The sequence below is a fragment of the Halichoeres trimaculatus genome, unplaced genomic scaffold, assembly GCF_033239565.1.
Source record: "Halichoeres trimaculatus isolate MK-OKI-2021-1 unplaced genomic scaffold, fHalTri1.1 fHalTri1_scaffold_13, whole genome shotgun sequence".
Lineage (NCBI taxonomy): Eukaryota > Metazoa > Chordata > Actinopteri > Labriformes > Labridae > Halichoeres > Halichoeres trimaculatus.
In genome coordinates this window covers 15,069,789-15,090,143 of record NW_027437191.1, presented here as the reverse complement: position 1 = coordinate 15,090,143, position 20,355 = coordinate 15,069,789, and the positions used below count along the sequence as shown (strand labels likewise).

The window sequence follows — 20,355 nt, the reverse complement described above, 5'->3', positions numbered from 1 at the left end:
CTTTTTTGATGTAGCTGGAGATGTTTTGCAATACAGTTAAAATGTTAAAATGTTTTGCAAAGCATTATAATAAATTAGTATCAGTGAAATTATTAAGAAAAACATGTTTACATAAAATTTATACTGTGTTTTTTGATGAATACTCAGTGGAGTAAACATTTCTGTAACTTCAGCACAAATTTGGAAAAAGAAATAAAAAAAAAAAGGAAAGGAAAATAAAGAAAAGAAAAGAAACAAATCTTTTTTTCGTCCCCCATGAAGAATAAAATTTAGGAAAAAAACTTCACACAGGCTGTTATATTTCATGCGTTACATAGTGGGAACAAGAAGGTAAAAGTTCATCTCAACACAAAAATTTTGTGGTACATGAGTCAAGTCTTTTTGGTTGTAGGACAACGTTTTGAAAAGCTGTTTCTTGTTTATTTGCCTGGTTGTGTCACAAACAAGCTCATGGGCTACACCTCTATCCTCTTGCTTTTGTTTTCAGTGTTATGTGCCAGAAAGACGTCTAATGAACCAACAAGGACAGCCATAACAAGGCTGCTAGCATGCAAAGTGAATAACCCATAATAATGATTACTAAAAAAATGTCTTATGTGGAAGAAGAAACTTGTCCTGGATGTCATTGATGAGTTTAAGTTAAAGACTAGTAAGCTGAGCAGTTAATCTTTCAAAATAAGCTACCTGTAATATGGCTGTGACATATCTCCCATCATCTCCATTATAGCTTTCTGTGTGGTGAATCTCAGATTAACTTTGGAGAAACAGCCACATTTAAATAAAAAACACATTTAGTATTTTATTGCCCCTGTAAAAATAGAGACATTTATGTGCACTCTTTCTTCTGAAGAATGTAGGAAGTTTAGGTATAACCGTAAAAATCAAATTAGAGAAAACAAGAACTCCACTATTTTATTGTGCTATAATTTTGTATGCATTTGGTGCCATTAAGCAATTTCTAGAATCAAGATCACATAGCAAACTTTTATGTGAGGCTCTCAGGTATTTGGGAGTATATGGCCTGTTTTGATGCATTCAAAGCTCTGTCCATCACCTATTCCATTTATCTTTCATCTCAAACCTATCAGCATGACGATTTCTGACTTGAATCAAAGATCTTTTCTGAATACACTATTAGTAGTTAATAACACAGGAGCATCATGCTGCTTTCATAAAGACTAAACAAACAGGAAATTATGCAGTAATGGCACCCATTTCTGTTCCTGCTTCAGGCCAAGTGTGCATGTCTTGGCTGTATGGGGATAATATGTGCGAGGACATTATGGTGCTCATTATGTTCGCTCAAGAGAGGGTTATTTGCCTTTGTTGCTTTAAGCTCAGCGTTGTCTTTGGGAACACAACTATTCGTGTTTACATGTATGTGTGTGAGGACGATGCTGAAGCAGTTGAGAATCATTAATTGCGGATGTTTCCCCGCTTCCCTCCAGGACTGATCGTATGCTTAGGAGATACTGGCTCATTGGAGTAAATGGTATTAGTACAGTATTCGGCGAGTGCCCAGGGGTCTTGTTTCTGAGCCTTTTTTTGTTCCAAGTGGCAGTGTTGCGTGAAGCTCCCTTACACTGAGCCTATTTCTCAAGCCCTTATCCGCCCCTATGGAATTCACCACCAGTGTATTCATCTCCGAACGGAAAGAGAGCAAGACAATGAAGGGTAAGAGCTGGAGTATTCTAGCCAGCCTGTATGAGTACCCTGTTAGCATCCTGGCGTTAGCAAATCACGGCGCATTAAGCTAAATGAGATAAACAGCATGCAGGGTCCAGGGAGGGGCTTACAGTTAGCGCGTGGCCAAGGCTGCACTCTGGCTGAGACTCCCACTGCAGCATTAGGGAGGAGTGTCACTACGCTCATTAGCGTTGTAGCCCGGATAGACGTCAACACTGCTGCCGGGTTTGGGTCTGCTGAGAAAGACAGGGGCCCACACAGGAAGCTGCTCCTCCAACATGAAAGGATGTCAGTCTGTAGCTCTGTGTGTTTCCTGCCATATTTTAAACTTTTTTTCCCCCCCAACTTTGTACACCGCTGCCTAATCACATCCGCTCTCTAAAAGATCTCTTCCCAAACCTCTTCCCTAATCATGTAAACTGAAGAGGAGTAAAAGCTAACAGATGCTGTGATTGTCAGGGGTCGCTTTTACAGCTCAGAAGATCTAAATGGTTTATCTAAGATGACTCGTTTCCTCTGCCCCTCCAAACACCAGCGCTTGTGTCCTGTGGTATGCTATAGGTTGTGAGTCGATTAAAACATCTTTTATATCCCATAAGGGTCAAGTGATGGTGCAGAGAAACCCCAGTGCAGTAATAAAGGCTGTGGACAGACGGCTGTGGGTACTTCAGGGTTTCTGCCTTGAACTTGTGCTGCAGTTTGACTGTGCGGCTGAAGAGCAGGTTTAATTTCCCTGTATCACCATGTCTGTCATTTTTATATTCCTAATTGCATTACATTAGGGATTTATATGCTAAAATCAATGTGCTAAATGATGAGGCCTTTTCCTAAATGAGATATTCACCAATTAAAAATATGGACACCCAATCTCTCCATATGGCTCATTTGCAGCTGAGAATGTTTGAGGTTCTTATTTAACCTTCGGAAAGAAGTCGTCTGAGACATTTGGGTTTGAAATGAAAACTATTTTTGAGTTAGTCTGGGCTTTTAAAATGTTAGTGATACATTTTAGACAATAATCGTTTTCAGAGTGTCTACGGATTTTAATGAAACCCTTCTGGCTTGTAATTAGAGTTTTAAATTAATTTTCCTACAGCATGATAGGAAAGAGAACCAGCAGAGAAAAATAACTTGCTATGCCGCCTGATATCAGTTGTTTACAGTTGGTCATCTACTTGACACTGCATTTGTTTTATCACTGCCTACAGTGGCTAATTTGGTGAAGATGCAAATTGAGTGTCACTCTGAATCAAAGTGGAGTGATAATGATTGGTGTGTGCTTCTGGCAGAACTACTGAATGTTTTTTTTCTCCAAACTGTAATTTGTACCTTTGAAAATGAAGACTAATTCAGTGTGACTGGGGCCCATGGTGCTTCGGGAACAGCCTGCAAATTCTGAACAGGGTAGGAAGGTCAAATTATTGCTCAAATGACCATAATGAAGTCAAAATATCCAGGCAACATGTTGACTCATAGATCCTCTCATACACTTTCATTAGGAATATCAAAATAACTGAGTATACCTAGTTCAAGGGCCAGACTGCAGCTCTCTATAATGGTTCATTATTTACATACAAACATAAGCAATATTCAGAAGGAATCAGAAAATGGGATCAGAACGAATTTTGTGATCTACTATCCATCCTCCTCATTTTTTCACCATTAGACACATTATGCCTTAGTATTGTTGCTCAGTCAGACCACAGGTTATATTTAGTCAGAATAAAAATATGTCATTAATCTGATATAGGCATTTACAGTAAAAGGCTTTGGTGGATCAAGTTCTGCTTTCTCATTCCACATGATCACTTTTAACTCCAGAGCCTTGTTATCAAAACTGTGCTTTAACCCAGGGGTGGCCAACCAGTCAGAGAACCAGAGCCACAAAAATGACCGTGGTACTACAAAGAGCCACATCACACACGTGATCTTACAGACATACTTCCTCTCACACATAAATGAAATGACATAGAATGAAAAGCAATACGTTTCTTTCTTTCTATCGATCTATCAATCTATCGATCTATCTATCTATCTATCTATCTATCGATCTATCTATCTATCTATCTAGATAGCTATGAGCACATGAGCGATCGAGAGGAGCACATGTAAAGAATAGAAACCGAAACTTAAGTATCAATCTCGTTACCTAAGTATTAATCAATACCGATCCCAATGTGGCATCAATATATCGACATTGAATGAACAGCACACCACAACTCATAACAATATATAGATCTATAAAAAAAATTTTTTAGGAATGGATCGAAGAGCCGCACACTGAAAGGCAATGAGCCACATTTGGCTCGTGAGCCACAGGTTGGCCACCCCTGCTTTAACCTTATTTTGAAGCTAAATTAAATTTTGACTTTGATAGACAGCCACGCACATGTGAAGACATAGGATCACACCATCATGTGATAGCTTAGAGGGAGACACTCAGTCAGGTATGGCGTCTTGTTCCCAGTGAGTGAGACAGCATACCGTGCTGAAGAGAGTGTGCTGCATCATGAAAACATTTAAATTTGAGTGACTCCTGCAAACAGCATTTGGCTGCAGTTTAAAGACATCCCACTGTTTGGATGCAGAGTTAGGTTTTGTTTCTGTTCTGCTTTGTGGGTTTGTCGGCAGTGTTTTCTTCATTTGTTCTTCATAAGGGAAAGTTTATACACTGTCATGTAAAATGCTGAACAAAAGTAAGAATGTCTGCTTTTGTTACATAACAAATGCACATAATGAGGCAAGTATGAGACTTCTCTTGTTTATCATTGCACAAATCATTCGTATTTGCTAAAATAGAAGGCTACAGATGACACTAAATTTGGAGCAGTTTGGGAGCCAAAAGAGCAAGGTCTTCGAAAGGAACCAAACTTCCCAATCACTGAGGCAGCCCTTAAGAAGGTCAAGTGAGAAAAAGTGCACAACTTGTATAAATGTTAAGTTAAATGTAATTGATTCACTTCTTATGGATTAAGATGGGTGTGTCACCTGTATTCTAAATCAGCCCTCTGAATGTTAGCTTTTGCCATCACCTGGCACTTGTAGTCTTTTCTTCATGAGTTGATAATTCTGCGTGCATGGGAGTATTGCGGGTTTTTTTCTCAGATGGGCCTCTGACTCAGGATACAACTCCTTTGAGTTTGCATCCTTTGAGTTGTGATGGTGCCTTGGTTATTTTCTTCAGCAACAGCGACAGTCTTGTATGTACAAATACATACTGTCATATCCCACAAACAAGACTTTCAGACTTCAGCTCAGCTCGGTGTTGCAGGTTTAGTGGGAACCGTAAACAGGGCGTTGTGGGTCATAACTGATGCAGAAAATGATAAACTTTGTTCTCTACAGCAACTGGATGAACGTGTCCCAACCTTATGTTTACAAAACCCATGCAAACACGCTTCTCGATCCTGCTACCCAACATGAACAGAAGTTACCCCCATCCCCACACAACCCACCAACATCGGACCCTGAAGTGTCCATCACAGCTGTTACACATTCACTTGAGTACTGTAAATCTCAATGCATACAGTAACTCATCTTAACAGAAACACATCACCACTACATTACATCAACGACCCACCCTGTCTGTTACAACACTTATCAGTCCATTCTCTATTAAAGCTGAGCTTTACTACATCAACTTTCTGTTTTAGGTACTTTGAGAGTGACATTTTCTAAACTTTAAATAGAAGAAGGCTTTTCCTCTGCCAGTGTTCTCCACATCCTACGATGTTGCATGTGACAGTGATGGACAGCTTGACAGCCCCACAAATATAAAACCTAAAACATAGTAATCAGCTTCTGGTGGCCTGCTGCTGTACAGTTAGAATTAGTCTATTAACACTGACAAATTCTAAACAACAATAAGAAAGTCTTGTGTTTATAAAGATAACAAAACAACCTCACTCAAAAACAAATTCATGAATGTAAAAAGACCTGCCCATTCAGTAAGTGTGATAGGTTTCATATGTTTTCAAGCATTGGTTAAAAAAACCTATTGATTTAGTATCTGCCCTTTAAGGCCCAGTTATAATGCCAGAGGCATGTATGGTAATGTTAAGTAGGATCTCCTTTGTATGATAATGAGCTAAACAGACATTACCATGATTCTTCAGTCGTGGCCATGCTATTAACCTACACTTATTGCAAAGATACTTTAGGTATGTTAATGCTGCCTGTTAAAATTCATACACCATTAGTGACATTTTCCTGAGGTTAAAAAGAAAACAAACAATGAAATTATCTTTACACTGTTTTCTAAATTGTGTCTGACAACACACTTGGTGGTACATTCCTCCAAGAAGCTCAGGCCTGTGAAAAAGTGTCTCTGGAAAGTATCTTCTTGTAAAAACTACAGAGTCGTCAAGCAGTGAATCGCTTTCTCAGAGTGCCTTTCTTCAGCTTTGGATTTGATATATTTCCAGTGTTTGAAAGTCTAAACCAAAGTGAATTCTATAAAAATAAAATAAGTGCCAATTCTTTTTTTTTTTTCTTCTTGTACAAATGTGTCTTCTTTGGTGTGTGGTACAAACGTGGCCGCGCTGCTTATTTTCAGTTAGACGGCCTCTTAATCAATACACCATCTGTTGTGCTAAACTACTCATTCCTTTAGAAATGACCGGAATGCTAACGCGTCTTGTGATTTTTTTTTTTTCCCTCTGCAGCCCCTCCAACAGTCCGCATTATACACTCAGGGCACGCCTGCAACGTTGAGGAGGAGAGGCACACAGAGCGAGTGTACACCATCAGAGAGGGGGAGACACTGGAGCTCACCTGTCTGGTGACGGGGCATCCTCGACCGCAGGTAAGGAAAACCCGGTCATCTGCATTTAGCTGACCAATAAAGTTTTAATAAGAGTTTTAAAAAAAACATTTTAGTCTAAATCTCTCTTTTTCTCTTTCTTCTTTAATTCAGTATTAGCATCAGAGTGGTGCACCACGTTCCTCTGCGCTAAACCGGCTTAAAAGTTTAATCCTTTAATTATTGATGGTTTAGTTTGCATTGTGCACCTGCATGTTGATAATGAAAGCTGCCGCGGCTAATGAGAATGCAGGAAACAAAGCAGCGGAAACATCTGCCAAAACAAAACTGTAACGAGCACACAGTAAAGAGACTCTGGGTCATGTGAATGCACGGGGGTCCTTGGCTTCTGAAGGATTTCTTTTCCCCTCAAAGTCTAATGTTTCTGTTTTGATCTGAACTAATTAAAAAAAAAAACTTCCCACCTTTACTTTCTTTTGAAGGAAGTCTACTTCTAATTTGTGTAAGATCTTTTGCCGCTTTTTTACCTTTTGCAATTACTTTTCTCATTCATGTGTGAGAGGTAAGTATATACAAAAATATGATCACAAATTAAGAAAAAAACTGAAAGAAACTACTTATTGGAATAAGTCTTGATAAACTTGATCCAGGCAGGTTTAAATGTCAGCTCCGCCACAATAAGACCTGCTCATCACATTTGTTCTTGTATTAATCTGGGCAGGATTTGCAGACACTAACCTTTCAGACACTCATTGAACATTGCTTCCAACTTACTTTAAAACACAAATCACACAAAATTCAAATCCACCCCGGACAGGGCCAAGCTCATTAACATGAATTTATATAATCCCCTTTGATCGATAGACAGAGCGATTAGTTTGTACACTTCCCCTTTCAGACTACAACAGAGAAGAGAACATTGATTTTCATTTTCAAATGGAAAAGGTGAGGCCTCTTAAATTAACGACTGGCTCACAGAACCACGGTTTGTCTGGGTGGAGGGGGAGACAAATTCACACTCATCATCTCAGTCTTTCCTTTTAATTAGAATTTGTGAAACAGTGCAGAGTGATGGGAAAAGGAAGAGGAGAGTGGGAGATCAAAAGGCATGCACGGCTGTGGCAGGAGAGGCAGAATCTCCTTTGAAACAGAGTCATTATGAGACTCACGCAGTTTCCCCTGGCACAGTGGGTCTCGGCTGTGTCTCTGCGGACTCTGGGATGTGTCAGCTCTATCTCCCTCTGGTAATGGCATGGGACTGGAGGAGGGGTGGGGGCACAATCATTCTGAGTATATTCAGAAGCTGTGGAGGTTATCTGGGGTGGTGTTAAACCTCAGGCTGGTTCTAAGATGCTTGCAAAAAAAATAAAAAATAACAGGAGGGGTATGTGACCTCAGCGGAAACAGACTCACAAGCTTACACGGCAATAACAGCTCATCTTTTCATTAGAATAAAAGATTAATCCTTTGAACATGTTCTCAGTCTTTTTTCACCCCAAAGTTCCACATTTTAATTGAATCAAGTCTCTTCATCTTTCAACGGAAGATGTGTGAAAAAGAGTAATCAGTACTTTGTGCAGACTGTGGTGCACTGACAGTGTTCCTCTTTTGATTAATGGCACGACACAAGTTTGGTTGGAACATTGTAATGAATGTCTTTTTTTATTAGAAAATACAAACACACATTCATAATTTACTGAAATTATATGTCTCCTCTTTTATACAAACACATTCACATTTACAAACTGTACTGTACACATACACGTTGATACTGTTAAATGTCCATTGTGTGAGTAGAACCTCTCCTCTTTACTAAACAAGTCACTGCCCCATTTGTTTGTTTGTGCCCTTTTAAAATGTATTCAGATCCATTTACCTCATGCTAAACATTGTAGAATGGGGTTTTCCAGACTTTACTTTCACTTTCTTTTTTTATTCCTTTTAGAGAAGGTATCTTAAACCTTCTGCTGCTTTCTACTGTGTAGTTTGAGCAGTTAGACCACAAATGCCAAATGCATCAACTTTTTACTTTGATCTATCTGCCGGTGCTGCACCAAAGTGTATACCCTAAGGTCTCCAAAGACCACTTTTTGAAGGAAACTGAAATACTCATCCAACTTTGCTAATATCTTTACAGTTAGCCACTTCATTTTCATGGGCAAACTCACTTTGCCTATCCAGAAGATGATTCAGAAGATGAAGAACTGGATCTGTGCCTTAATTTGGATGAAAACTGTATAAATAACTATAACCAAGACTCAAGGAAAATTTATACGACACACTCAATAATCATACCATTATCATTCAGATTTACTCTGAGGCAAAAATTGCTTATATTGTTTTGAGAATAAAGTACAAAAACATAGGCATGTGTAACTCACATGAAACATATGGTTACTAAACTCATGTCATTTAGAGCAGTAGTTTTGTGTCCTACCAGAGGGTGGAGCACCACCTCATGCCTTGCTGTGCTGGTGCTAAAAACATTTAGTCCGGCTCTCTTTATTTGCATCTGAGATGTTGGCTTCAGAGCACGTTGTCACTAGAGCAATCTGAAGAGACCTTTGAGCCAAATCTGTAAATCAAACTGAACAGACGAGCTGCTTTTATCCAGCGAGCCCTCTCATCACGAGCTCCAACTGATTTTTTTTTCTTTTAGTAGACAAAAAACAATCACCCTCACTCTAAACCCTTGAGGGTTCCATGGCGAGCCAGTGCCAAAGAGCCCAACTGTGGCCAGCCATGGGTCCCACCCTCAGCAAACTTCAGATCACTGATTCACTCCATTCACTCAGATTCAGAAAGGACGCAACAAGCTAAACAAACTACCTGGTAGTCATAGGGACTGTGTGCACACGAGTCAGCTAGAATTCTGATTTCCTTCCCTCAAAGGAGAACTTAATGAGGAACTGAACTCTTGCTTTCACTCAAAGAAGGGACGCTTTTATTTTGTTCATTTTTTTTTCTATTTTGTACTTTGTTTTTGTACATTAAGCTAAAGCCGCTAGTTAATTTTTGTGAGGCGATAAAACTGTCACTGTCGACGTAACACTCACTCTCTTCTAAGTGGGTCAGTCAAATAGTTAAAAGTTGTCCAACTTTCCAAGCCTGGGCCAAGTGTTGTGTCATTTGCTACATGTTCAACTAACAAACTGATCACAAAGATTATCTTTTATGTTTGCAAATACAAGACAAGAGATGGTGGATGGAAGAAGCTCTGCTTTTTCTTGCTGTATTCTTTGCTTTTATAAAATACTCAGTATATAAAATTACCCTGTTTATAAAATTACCCAGTATACTGTACATGCACTTGAGATTCTTATATCTCTCCCTCTTGAACCTCTATACCAACTGTAGCTACAGCCACTCTCTCCATCTGCCTCTTGAAACCACAGGGGGCCAAGTCACTCTCCTTGATCACTGTAATTGGCTTTGATTAGTTTTGCATTAGCAAATTACAAAATTACTTTTTCCATCATTACTGCCCAGACTTCAGCCTCTCTCCCTGACTTAGAGATACCAAGAGCTCCCATGATAACACAAGCCAAGGGGTTTTGGGCCAGGTACAACATCAGCACCACAAAGGGCCAACCACAGAGTAAATAGGGCCATAGATGGTAGTTTTCGCCATCATTTTATTCCTCACATGCGTCTCAATATGCACACTTCTTAAATTACATGGGCTCCCTCAAGCCTTCCTTCTGATGGAGACTCTGGATTGTGTCCAACCAGGCAGCAGCTTCCTCACAGCAGGCCTCTGTCAGCCCGGTGCACATCCGCCCACCCACCTCAGAGGAAAAACAGAGGCTTTCTAATAATAATAAAATCATACATGCGCCCGACCACACGCACGCACAGCTATCCACAAACACTTCTAACAGCCGTAACACAGCCTCCCAATTTAATTGTCAAATAAATACATGTTCCTGTCAGTCACCTACACACTGTATAATACATCCTTTTTCACTGTGCCTCCTGGGTTTGGCATTTCAAGGTGTTTGAGGTGTTATACACAAAGAGACTGCAAGTGTTGGCATCTGGCAGACTTTAGGGACATGAAGTCATATTCTTGTAGATGTAGAGTGTTGAGGTAACATGGAATCTGGCTCTCTGAGGAGAAGGATTACACAGAAAATCATGGCTGTGGCCAAAGTGCTTCCCTCTTATACTCAGCCCTACATCATGTCCTGTCTCTTCCCTATGCTCTGTCTCCCTGTAAAGTGTGAATCCAAAGAGAAAAAAAACATTTCATGAAAACATAATGATTTATGCCATTTTCTTTTGTAATTGAAACCATTTTGGTCTGAAATGGTAAGGCTGCACTTAGGCAAACAGACTTTTGACATTAATGCAGAGGTTATCAGGCTCTGATATGGAGTAAAACTCCTTTATTCAAAGACAAGAAAGTCATTGGAGTTCTTCTTTGCCACATTTGGCTGGTAACCTAAAAGTCTGATTTTGTTTGCTAAAGAACTCCTTGACTGCAGAGTCAAGTGCTTTTTTCAGTGTTAGATAATACTTAGCCTTAAAGTGGAAGCCACTGTCCTGGTCAAGTGTTCTAGTCTTTGTTGACTGTTTTAACTCAAACTCAGGTTTCTCCACTACATTTCTTATATTCAAAAGGAGCTTTGATGGGTTCAGGCAAAACGAATTCAAAATTGATTTTAGGTATGCCACATACTTTATTGAGTTTATGGCCTGTACCTTAAATGCACCTCTGAGGAACCTTCAGGTTGTTGATGATTTTTCACCCACTGTTTGATCACAATCTTTAAAAAGCCTGACCTGCTGATACCATTTTGGGCTAGTACCAATTTTTTTTTTTTTTTTTTTAATAACTGACAGCATATACCTTCAATGTTACATTCTTATTTTATTGAAAACCATTTAACAATGATTTTCAATGATAAGATCTTTATTTTTTAACTTATACAACCAATAAAGTGTCCTGAGTTTTAGGTCTCAGAGCAAAAAGCAATATATATATATAAGACCAGTTTCATATGTAAGGATGGGCCGACTGATCCCCCAAAATTAAGGAAATTGGCACCAATCAGTCGGCCGACTGTTAGATCGGTGAATGTCTATTTTTAACAGTGCTGTATCACTTGTCAAAAATATTCTCCATGGGAAACCTGAAACCTACTCTTTGGCTGCAGTTTCTGGCTTTTAAAAATAACACTATAAACAGCCAGTCTTCCTACCGGTATTTCAAGAGATGTGTTACCTTTCAGTTTCATAACCACCTGAAAGCTTCTCACAGGAGCTTTGAGTCTCCATTGACTGTCGGTCTGGACTCCACGAGTGGTCTCTCTGGTGATAGTCCTGTGTTATACTGAAGGCTTTCTGGGCTAACCATGTGACGAATAACAAGAAAAAGTTTTGTTGGGCCATGTTTGGAGGTCATGGTCATGCTAAAATGCTGCCTTTGGCAAGATTTCAGTTATTAAGCATTGATTCAGAAAGGCCTCCCTCACTCTTTATGTATTTACTAAAGTGCAACATGTAACATTAACACTCTTCTACTCATCCATTGTTTTTTTTCCAAGTGTTGGGAGTAGTAGTCTATCAATCAATTTTCCAGTGAACAGTAGTGAATCCACTACAATTCAGATAACATAATGATTTATCAAATAGATAAACATTGTCTGGTCTGTTACAGTAAAAATCATGTATGTGGAAAGTTGGTGGACAAAACTGACAACTTGATTTCTGTGTAAGTTGTAACCCCCACAAATAAAAGCCCTTTCCTGACTTTTGACTTTTTATTGTAAGGCTCCCTAACCTTTTTTAGGACAAGAGCTTCTTTTAAACATTAAAATAAGTCTCCATTTTTAATATATATCTATATATATATATATATATATATATATATATATATATATATATATATATATATATATATATATATATATATATATATATATATATACATATTAAAAAAGGGGACTTGTTTTAATGTTTAAAAGAAGCTCTTTTTTTTTTTTTTTTCGCCAGGGTGTGACGCTGCATGCTGTCAACCAGGGCCTTGTTATTTGTCTGTTTCTTTGTTTGTTTTTTTGTACTCATTAAATATGATGACTAATATACCTTCTTTATCACAGTGTCCCTCGCTCTGTATTATGAGAGCCGCACATACATAAAGCATGGTCTGTTCATACTTTGATGGTCACTGTTCTCAGCTTGGTTCATTGTCTTTGATGCTGTGAATAAACATCAAAGAGCCCCTGATGATGAAGCCATCTGCCCTCGTCTCTCCTGCCTTGGCCTCCATCCACTATGTCCACACTTCTTTGTTTGAGTACCAGGCTCCAATAGCTAGCTACACCACATTGCAAACACCTTTTTTTGGTTTCAATTATTGGCTGGCCAGCTTCAGCTCCCAGCACCGTGGGTCAGCGAGTACAAATAAGCTGACCTCAGGCTCTGGGACAGCTAGCTTTATACTGACCAATTGGAGTATGTAATCTGTTTTGGATGCTCCCATGGCAGTTGGCCTACAGTGCTGGTGTCTTTAGCAGATGGTGCCTTTTTTGGAAATGATTTAACATTTTGTTTTTTCAGTGTTGGCCATACAAACTACAGCTTCATAGGTGGAATGGGGATAGAGTTCCCCCTTAACCTTTCCACCTTGTGTGATACAAGCACAAATCTTTGCTCTCAGTTTTGTTTGAAATGGACTCTGGAGGATTCAAACACACTGAACTAGTGACTGTATGAGCCTTATCATTCAATATGTTGGCATCTCTGCATCATCATTCTACAGGCTCAAGACTGCCACCAAAATGATTGCATATGCAACCTTTTTTTAGCATGTGCTCGAAAGAATTTCATGGTCCTGCTTGTGAGAGTGCATATATTTTAATCTTTCCTCTATCACAGGCACTGTATGCGCATCACTCACTAAAGACAAACAGAACTTCACGACAACAGGCATTTCACTATATTTGGTAAAAGTAACAGTTAGCCTCCTCACTTTAAGATTCACACAGCTCTAAACTCTCTTTATTGACGAGGATGCTACGCTAGAGCATGTCAGAGCTTATGTTAACCAGAGGAATCGGGGCAAACCACAGGATAAGTCAACTTTTTAACCAGACCAAATGAGAATAACTCATGACAAGTTATGTTAACGTGTTTAAAAAAAAAAAAAAAAAAAAAAAAAAAAAAAACACAAGTAAGGCTCTGGTAAACTTTTGTTTTTATCAACAATTGTTACAGAGTTACCTTTCGTATGTCTCTGTGACTGCAGTAAAAGAGGTCTCATGCAGCGTCTTTGGATCAAACCAACTACAGGAGAGAGGTGGATGTTTTTGAGTATTCAATATGAGGCACAAGTGCAGGACTCGATTTGACTATAGAATAATATTAGATGTCACAGGAAAATACTTAAAATTGGGGGATAATCAGGAGAAATTACAGGTTGGGAGAACAACAGGAGAAAGGGGTAAAAAGTGGGGGACTCCCTCCTAGATCAGGAGTATTGGCAGCAAACACTCCTGATTGGTTCTGAACTTATGTCTGACAAAGATTGGAAAAAAAGATGAAAACTAAAGATATTGTCTCTATCATTTTAGTGTATTTTAGTTAGTTTTGTAAACTCATGTTACAACTGAAGTTATTTATTGTTTTGTGTAAAGCCTCATTTTTTGTTTTCATATCAACTCAACTAAAATGCTTTTGGTAACTACATTAACCCTGACATGTTAACACATGCATATCTGTTGTTATTTGCTTTTATTTGAAAACCGTTTTTTGTCTTCTTTTCATGTTATATGAAAGAAATAACTGTACCCCCCAAAAAAATAAACAAACAGACAAAGAAACCAATAAATAAATAAAAGGATGGGACCAAATCAAGTGCTAGTGCGACTTGTTTTGAAAGTTGGTCCCACCAGTACTACCAGTGAAAAAGTTAGTGTAGAGCCCTGTTTTTACTTATTTTCCTCAGCAAGCTATGTCAACTATACAGTTAACAATGGCTGTGGTGCATTGTGCAAACTGATAAGACCTTCAATGAAAGACTTTACAGGAAAGCAATTAAACAACTCAGAAATCAAATGAGTAGAAATGAGCCGTATGAGTCTCATCAATAATTGACAATGGATGAAAAAAATGTAAAAGAAAAAGATGGCTTTTATGGTCAAAAACCCCTGCAAATTGTTTCGCATTGATGGTGCCTTCCCAGATGTGAGACTTCATGGGCATTTTTGCGTCTCCATGTCAGGACTGCTGGCTTTTGAACAATACACTGACAACAAGTTGGATGGTCCCTCTTCTCTTAGGAGCATCAGGAGAATGCAGCATCCACAACTTCCAGAAGAATCTAACTTTGATTTGTCACATAGCACAATTTTGCCACTTTCACCTCCATTCTTCATAGGTTTTTGCGGTTGCTGTCTTCAGAGCAGTGTGTCCATGGACCGAGATCAACTTTATTGGGAGCCCCGGCCTCTGATTATTATTCTTGCAGAAATGCCATCTGTTTATCATAAACAAGAAAATGCTGCCACAAAGAAATCTGACTCCCTTCATTTCTGTACAGTCAGCGCACAGTTCATGTTAGATTTTGAAGTCTGTCTCCCTCTTATTTAACTTCAGCATCAAAGTCTTAGCTAAGGCTTGTTTCGTTTTGTTCCCAACATCCCTACAAGAAGCAGCATGCTCTAAAATAGACCTGCAGGGTTTTGCTCTCACAAATTTGTAATTTTAGACCCCCTGCTGCTCCGTCTGATCGCTTGATTGTCATGCTCAACCACACTTGGCTGCACCACTGAGCCGTACAGACCGCCATCAGTGTCTAAAAGAAGGGAAAAGATGGCAAGCAATTAGAAACCAGTCTGTAGTTGGGGAAGGCGAAACATCACAGCAGGTATTATGTGAGATTCAGCGAAGATGCGTGCTCCAGCATATGATCCCTGCATAACAACAGACAGTGGGTGCATTTTAATTAGCTCTTGCCGTGACATCGCAGCATGTGTGGTCTCAAACACTGTTGGGATTTTCTGCTGGATACTAATCTAGACGAGCTTTGCTTCCCTTGTAGGCAAATGTTGATCTTTCCATTGGGATGTCTGATCGAAGAGGAAAGGGCGCTTCTGTGTAAGCTCCGTGGAACTAAGTGGTGATATGAACAGGAGGCTTTTTTTTAAACAGTGCAAAATGTTACACAACCCTTTTTCCTGAGCTTTGTGCAAGGAAACGTGAAAACCAGACCCCATTTACATTTCCTGCTTCTAATATATGCACTCAACTGCACAGGAGAGACAGCAATAATAAATTTCTGCCATAAAGCAGCAGCTGGTTGTTACTTCTTCAGCAGTTTGACTTATTCCCTGGTGTATTTTTTCAGACACCTTATGGGTCTCATCTGAGGAACGAGCAAGAGGCTGTAAAAATAGCCCAAAAACTCAGCCAGGCTGTCAGTGGGCAAGGAGGAGCAATTATCATATCGCTCAAATCCGCCAGCTCCACTCAGATCAAGAGTATTTGCATTGCAGTAAGGAGAGTGAAGAGGGTCAAATTGTTCTCGGCAGGCGTACTTCAGGACTCCCCCCTGTGGCTTGAGGTGCTCAGATGTAGAAGAGTCAAAAGAGTGGAGGAGTGAAAATGACTTCAGGGTACGGCAGGAGTTGAAAGCTAGCTGATAAAGTGACCTGCTGCCCCCTGAAAACAATCAGGAGCGCTTTCCCCTTTGAAAAAAACGAAGCTTTATATGAATACCCACTTCTTAGTGTCACTCCAACAATGCCCTTATTGATACTGCACTTCCCTAAAACTCAAAGCTCTTTACACAAAGGGCGAAGAAATGCATGGGGGTATAAGCTGTGGGGAGCACTGGATTCTGCTGAAGTCACCATAAACTGGCTTGTTTCGTATTTGCATTAGAAGGAGCAGGAGAGTGACACAGGAACTAAAACTTTTACTTCATCTCATTTATAATCTCAATTTATTCAACTCTGGGCTTGTTTTGCTGAACTCATGATCTCTAAAGCTGTTATAATAGGCGCCAGATTCCATAACAGTGAGGTTTTAGCATCGATCTATTGCTGAGTGTGGGCTTTTTCATAGAGCGCTTTCCCTCAGTGCCCCTTGATGCATTTGAAACAGGCTGAGTGAAGCTTCTTCTATGCAGTGTATTCATTTAGAAGCATTTATTTTTAATGGTGATGTATCAATTTAAAGGCTGCATAAAAGGGATGCGACAGAAGCTCAGACTGAATACAGACATGTGAGGTCTGTAGAAGGGAAAATACAGCACAAACAGCCTATGAGTTTCAGGGTGGCTAATTTATTTCTGCCACTCTGAACAGTAAGACCCCAAGCAAGTTGGAGAATCTAAACTCCTCTGATAAACTTTTAAATTCCTCTGCTTGTCATCTTCTTGCCCCAAGCATCAAAAAAAGCCTCTGGAATAGAGGGCTATTATCAGGTTGGTCCCCCTCCATCCTTTGATTTGCTGTTTGGAAAATGACCCAACATCAAGCTGTTGCTACCTCAGGCTGGAGTCATCAGGGGTGAAAACCCCACAGCTTTAGCAGAGCAGGAGCAATCTCCCAAGATAGTACCCAATCCCCATCCCTCCCTGCAATGATATCCCTGCTCCATCTGATGCTATCGCTGTAAAACGGGATGTTATCAGCATCCGAGATGATGCCACACCATACCGCGTGGAGATATTGGATTCTAATTCACAGCCTTCCCTGCCTGGGAGGAGATATGTGAGGCTCGACGGGCAAAGCCAGTCCATCTGTGGCTTACTTAGCGAGAGGGATTGAATACAGCTTAAGACTCTGTCTTTCTGGTTCGTTCTTGTACCCACCCCACCACCACCCACCCACCCACCTCTCCTCTTCCAAGCCAGAGTTGTCACGGTACCTGTTCATGCCATACGCTTTAATGAGGACAAGAGAGTGAGATGATGGAGAGTCAATTACAACCTCATGTTGGAGAGTAACACCATTTCACCTTTCATTACTCTTCAGTGCCACAGGCTAACTGGGGCTCATCAGTTAGTGAAAGGTGTTCATGCTGAGAGGGGCCATGCTCAGGTCAGTCTTGTGCAGAACAGAGAAAAGAGTAACATTAGGAGAAGATTGTTAGCCATCAGGTTCCTTTTTAAACTGTGACATTTCAGAAGAGAGCATGATGTCGTTAATCAGTGCGTCACACACAGAGTTGTCAAAATGAATGAAAATCAATAGATAAAAAGGAATAGGATAAGTCGCCTTTATTGTCTTTATAGTACAACAAAATTGTTAAAACTTCTTTTTTGACACTAACATACAGACATCCACAGCTACCAACAACAACTTGCATTCAGCTAAGATGCACAGTGTGCAGCATGTGTAGAAATGGTGTGTATATACACTCACTGGCCACTTTATTAGGCACACCTGTCCAACTGCTTGTTAACGCAAATTTCTGATCAGCCAATCACATGGCAGCAACTCAATGCATATAGACATGTAGACATGGTCAAGATGATTTGCTGCAGCTCAAACCAAGCATCAGAATGTGGGAGACAGGTGGTTTAAGGGATTTTGAACGTGGCGTGGTTGTTGGTGCCAGATGGGCTGGTCTGAGTATTTCAGAAACTGCTGATCTAATGGGATTTTCATACGCAACCATCCCTAGGGTTTACAGAGAATGGTCCCAAAAAGAGAAAATATCCAGTGAGCAGCAGTTCTGTGGGTGAAAAAGCCTTGTTGATGCCAGAGGTCTGAGGAGAATGGACAGACTGGTTTGAGCTGATAGAAAGGCAACAGTAACTCAAATAACCACTGGTTACAACCAAGGTCTGCAGAAGAGCATCTCTGAACACACAACACGTCCAACCTTGAGGCAGATGGGCTACAGCAGCAGAAGACCACACCGGGTGACCCTCCTGTCAGCTAAGAACAGGAAACTGAGGCTACAATTCACACAGCAACACCAAAACTGGACAATAGAAGATTGGACAAACATTGCCTGGTCTGATGAGTCTAGATTTCTGCTCCACATTCAGATGGTAGGGTCAGAATTTGGCATCAACAACATGAAAGCATGGATCCATCCTGCCTTGTTTTAACAGTTCAGGCTGCTGCTGGTGGTGTAATGGTGTGGGGATATTGTCTTGGCCCACTTTGGGCCCCTTAGTACCAATCGAGCATGGTTTAAAGTCCACAGCCTACCTGAGTATTGGTGCTGACCATGTCCATCCCTTTATGAGCACAGTGTACCCATCTTCTGACGGCTACTTCCAGCAGGATAACGCTCCATGTCATAAAGCTGGAATCATCTCAGACTGGTTTTTTGAACATGACAATGAGTTCACTGTACTCAAATGGCCTCAACAGTCACCAGACCTCAATCCAATAGAGCACCTTTGGGATGTGGTGGAAAGGGAGATTCTCATCATGGATGTTCAGCCGACAAATGTGCTGCAACTGTGTGATGCTATCATGTCAATAAGGACCAAACTCTCTGAGGAATGTTTCCAGTACCTTGTTGAATCTATGCCACAAAGTATTAAGGCAGTTCTGAAGGCAAAAGGGGGTCCATCCTGGTAAAGTGGCCGATGTATCAGGAACATTTCAGTAATATCACATACACTGTGCCCATGTATTAAACTCTTGAGTAAAAATCCATTCTACACTAAAAGTTCAATATGTTGTTGTTTGTTTCTCACAGATCCGATGGACAAAGACAGCAGGCAGTGTCTCGGACCGCTTCCAGGACTCCAGTGTCTTCAACGAGACGTTGCACATCGCAAAGATCCTTAGGACACAGGGAGGTCGCTATTACTGCAAGGCAGAGAATGGCCTTGGCTCCCCAGCCATCAAGTCTATCAGGGTGGACGTCTACTGTAAGTCCAAACTAACGCATCTAGAGTTGTGTTATTTAACAGGAATCAAAAACTAATAAGACTATTTTAAGATTTTTTTCCTACTTGAGGGGGTGTTTAGCTCAGACTTTGAGCAACATCTGGAAAACTCAGCTCCCTAGTATTGCTCCACAAGTCCCAAGGTTGTATTTGTTTTTTATTGGCTTGTTTTTGTCTAGGTTGTTTCAATCTATGTCCCTGTTTTCTTCTTGGTTTAAAGACATGTAAGGCACAAGCCACATATGATGACACATTATCTAAAAGTGTGACACTCAAAATGATTTGTTCAATTAACTGCAAAGACAGAATCCACAGAGCATCTACACTCACTCCTGATTATGTAACAAGCAGAACAGTTAGACTTTAAATTTAGACCAGTGCACAACATATGCTTTGATACTGTATCTGTTTAAATCATAAGAAATAAGAAACCCCAAATTGTCCAAATGCTGACTCTGATAAAATTTTCTAAATGACACCTTGTACACTGATAGCTGCAGTGATTTTTGCTGATCAGTGTGTTTCAACATGAACTCTAACAGCTCAATGTTTCTGCAGTATGTAAACATGTTATTTTGATTCAAAAACTGGACTAAAAATCATCTATTATCAGGAGATAGTTGTGGACTTTGCAGATTCTCCTTCTTAAACCATTTCTACAACAAGCTAGTAGGTTTTTTATCTATTATTAAACAAAATAGTGACAGATTGTTTTTGTTTTTATTGACTTTACATAGAATATTCAACTTATCCACATGAGCGGCCCCAAACTAATTAGAGAAACCTTTTTAGCTAACAAGTGCAGCATTAAAGCGATGGCACACATGGTTTTGGTGCCTTTTAAATGGTCTCTTCTTCATTTTGCTCTTTTTCTACTCTTTAATTCCTTGCTTTGACTTTTTGTGCCAAGCTGCAAAGTAAAAAGTAGTCCATCTATGAGAATTGATGACCCCACTGCCCTCAAAGTGTTTCCAAACATCCAATTATCAAAGAAAGAGTAAGTGGAGCGGAATATCTTGTGCTAAATAAGATGCCCTTCAGC

At 40.0% G+C, this 20,355-nt stretch overlaps 1 protein-coding gene across 4 annotated transcripts in view; it reads left to right on the top strand.

Annotated features, from left to right (window-relative positions):
* The window catches only part of LOC141801688 (MAM domain-containing glycosylphosphatidylinositol anchor protein 2), a 259,025-nt gene that overhangs the window by 97,263 nt on the left and 141,407 nt on the right, over nt 1-20,355 (top strand). For all 4 annotated transcript variants that reach the window (XM_074684831.1, XM_074684830.1, XM_074684833.1 and 1 more), the window contains exons 3-4: nt 6,351-6,490; nt 19,121-19,295. In XM_074684831.1, the coding sequence (XP_074540932.1) occupies nt 6,351-6,490; nt 19,121-19,295 (315 nt within the window). The remainder of the gene's footprint in view (nt 1-6,350; nt 6,491-19,120; nt 19,296-20,355) is intronic.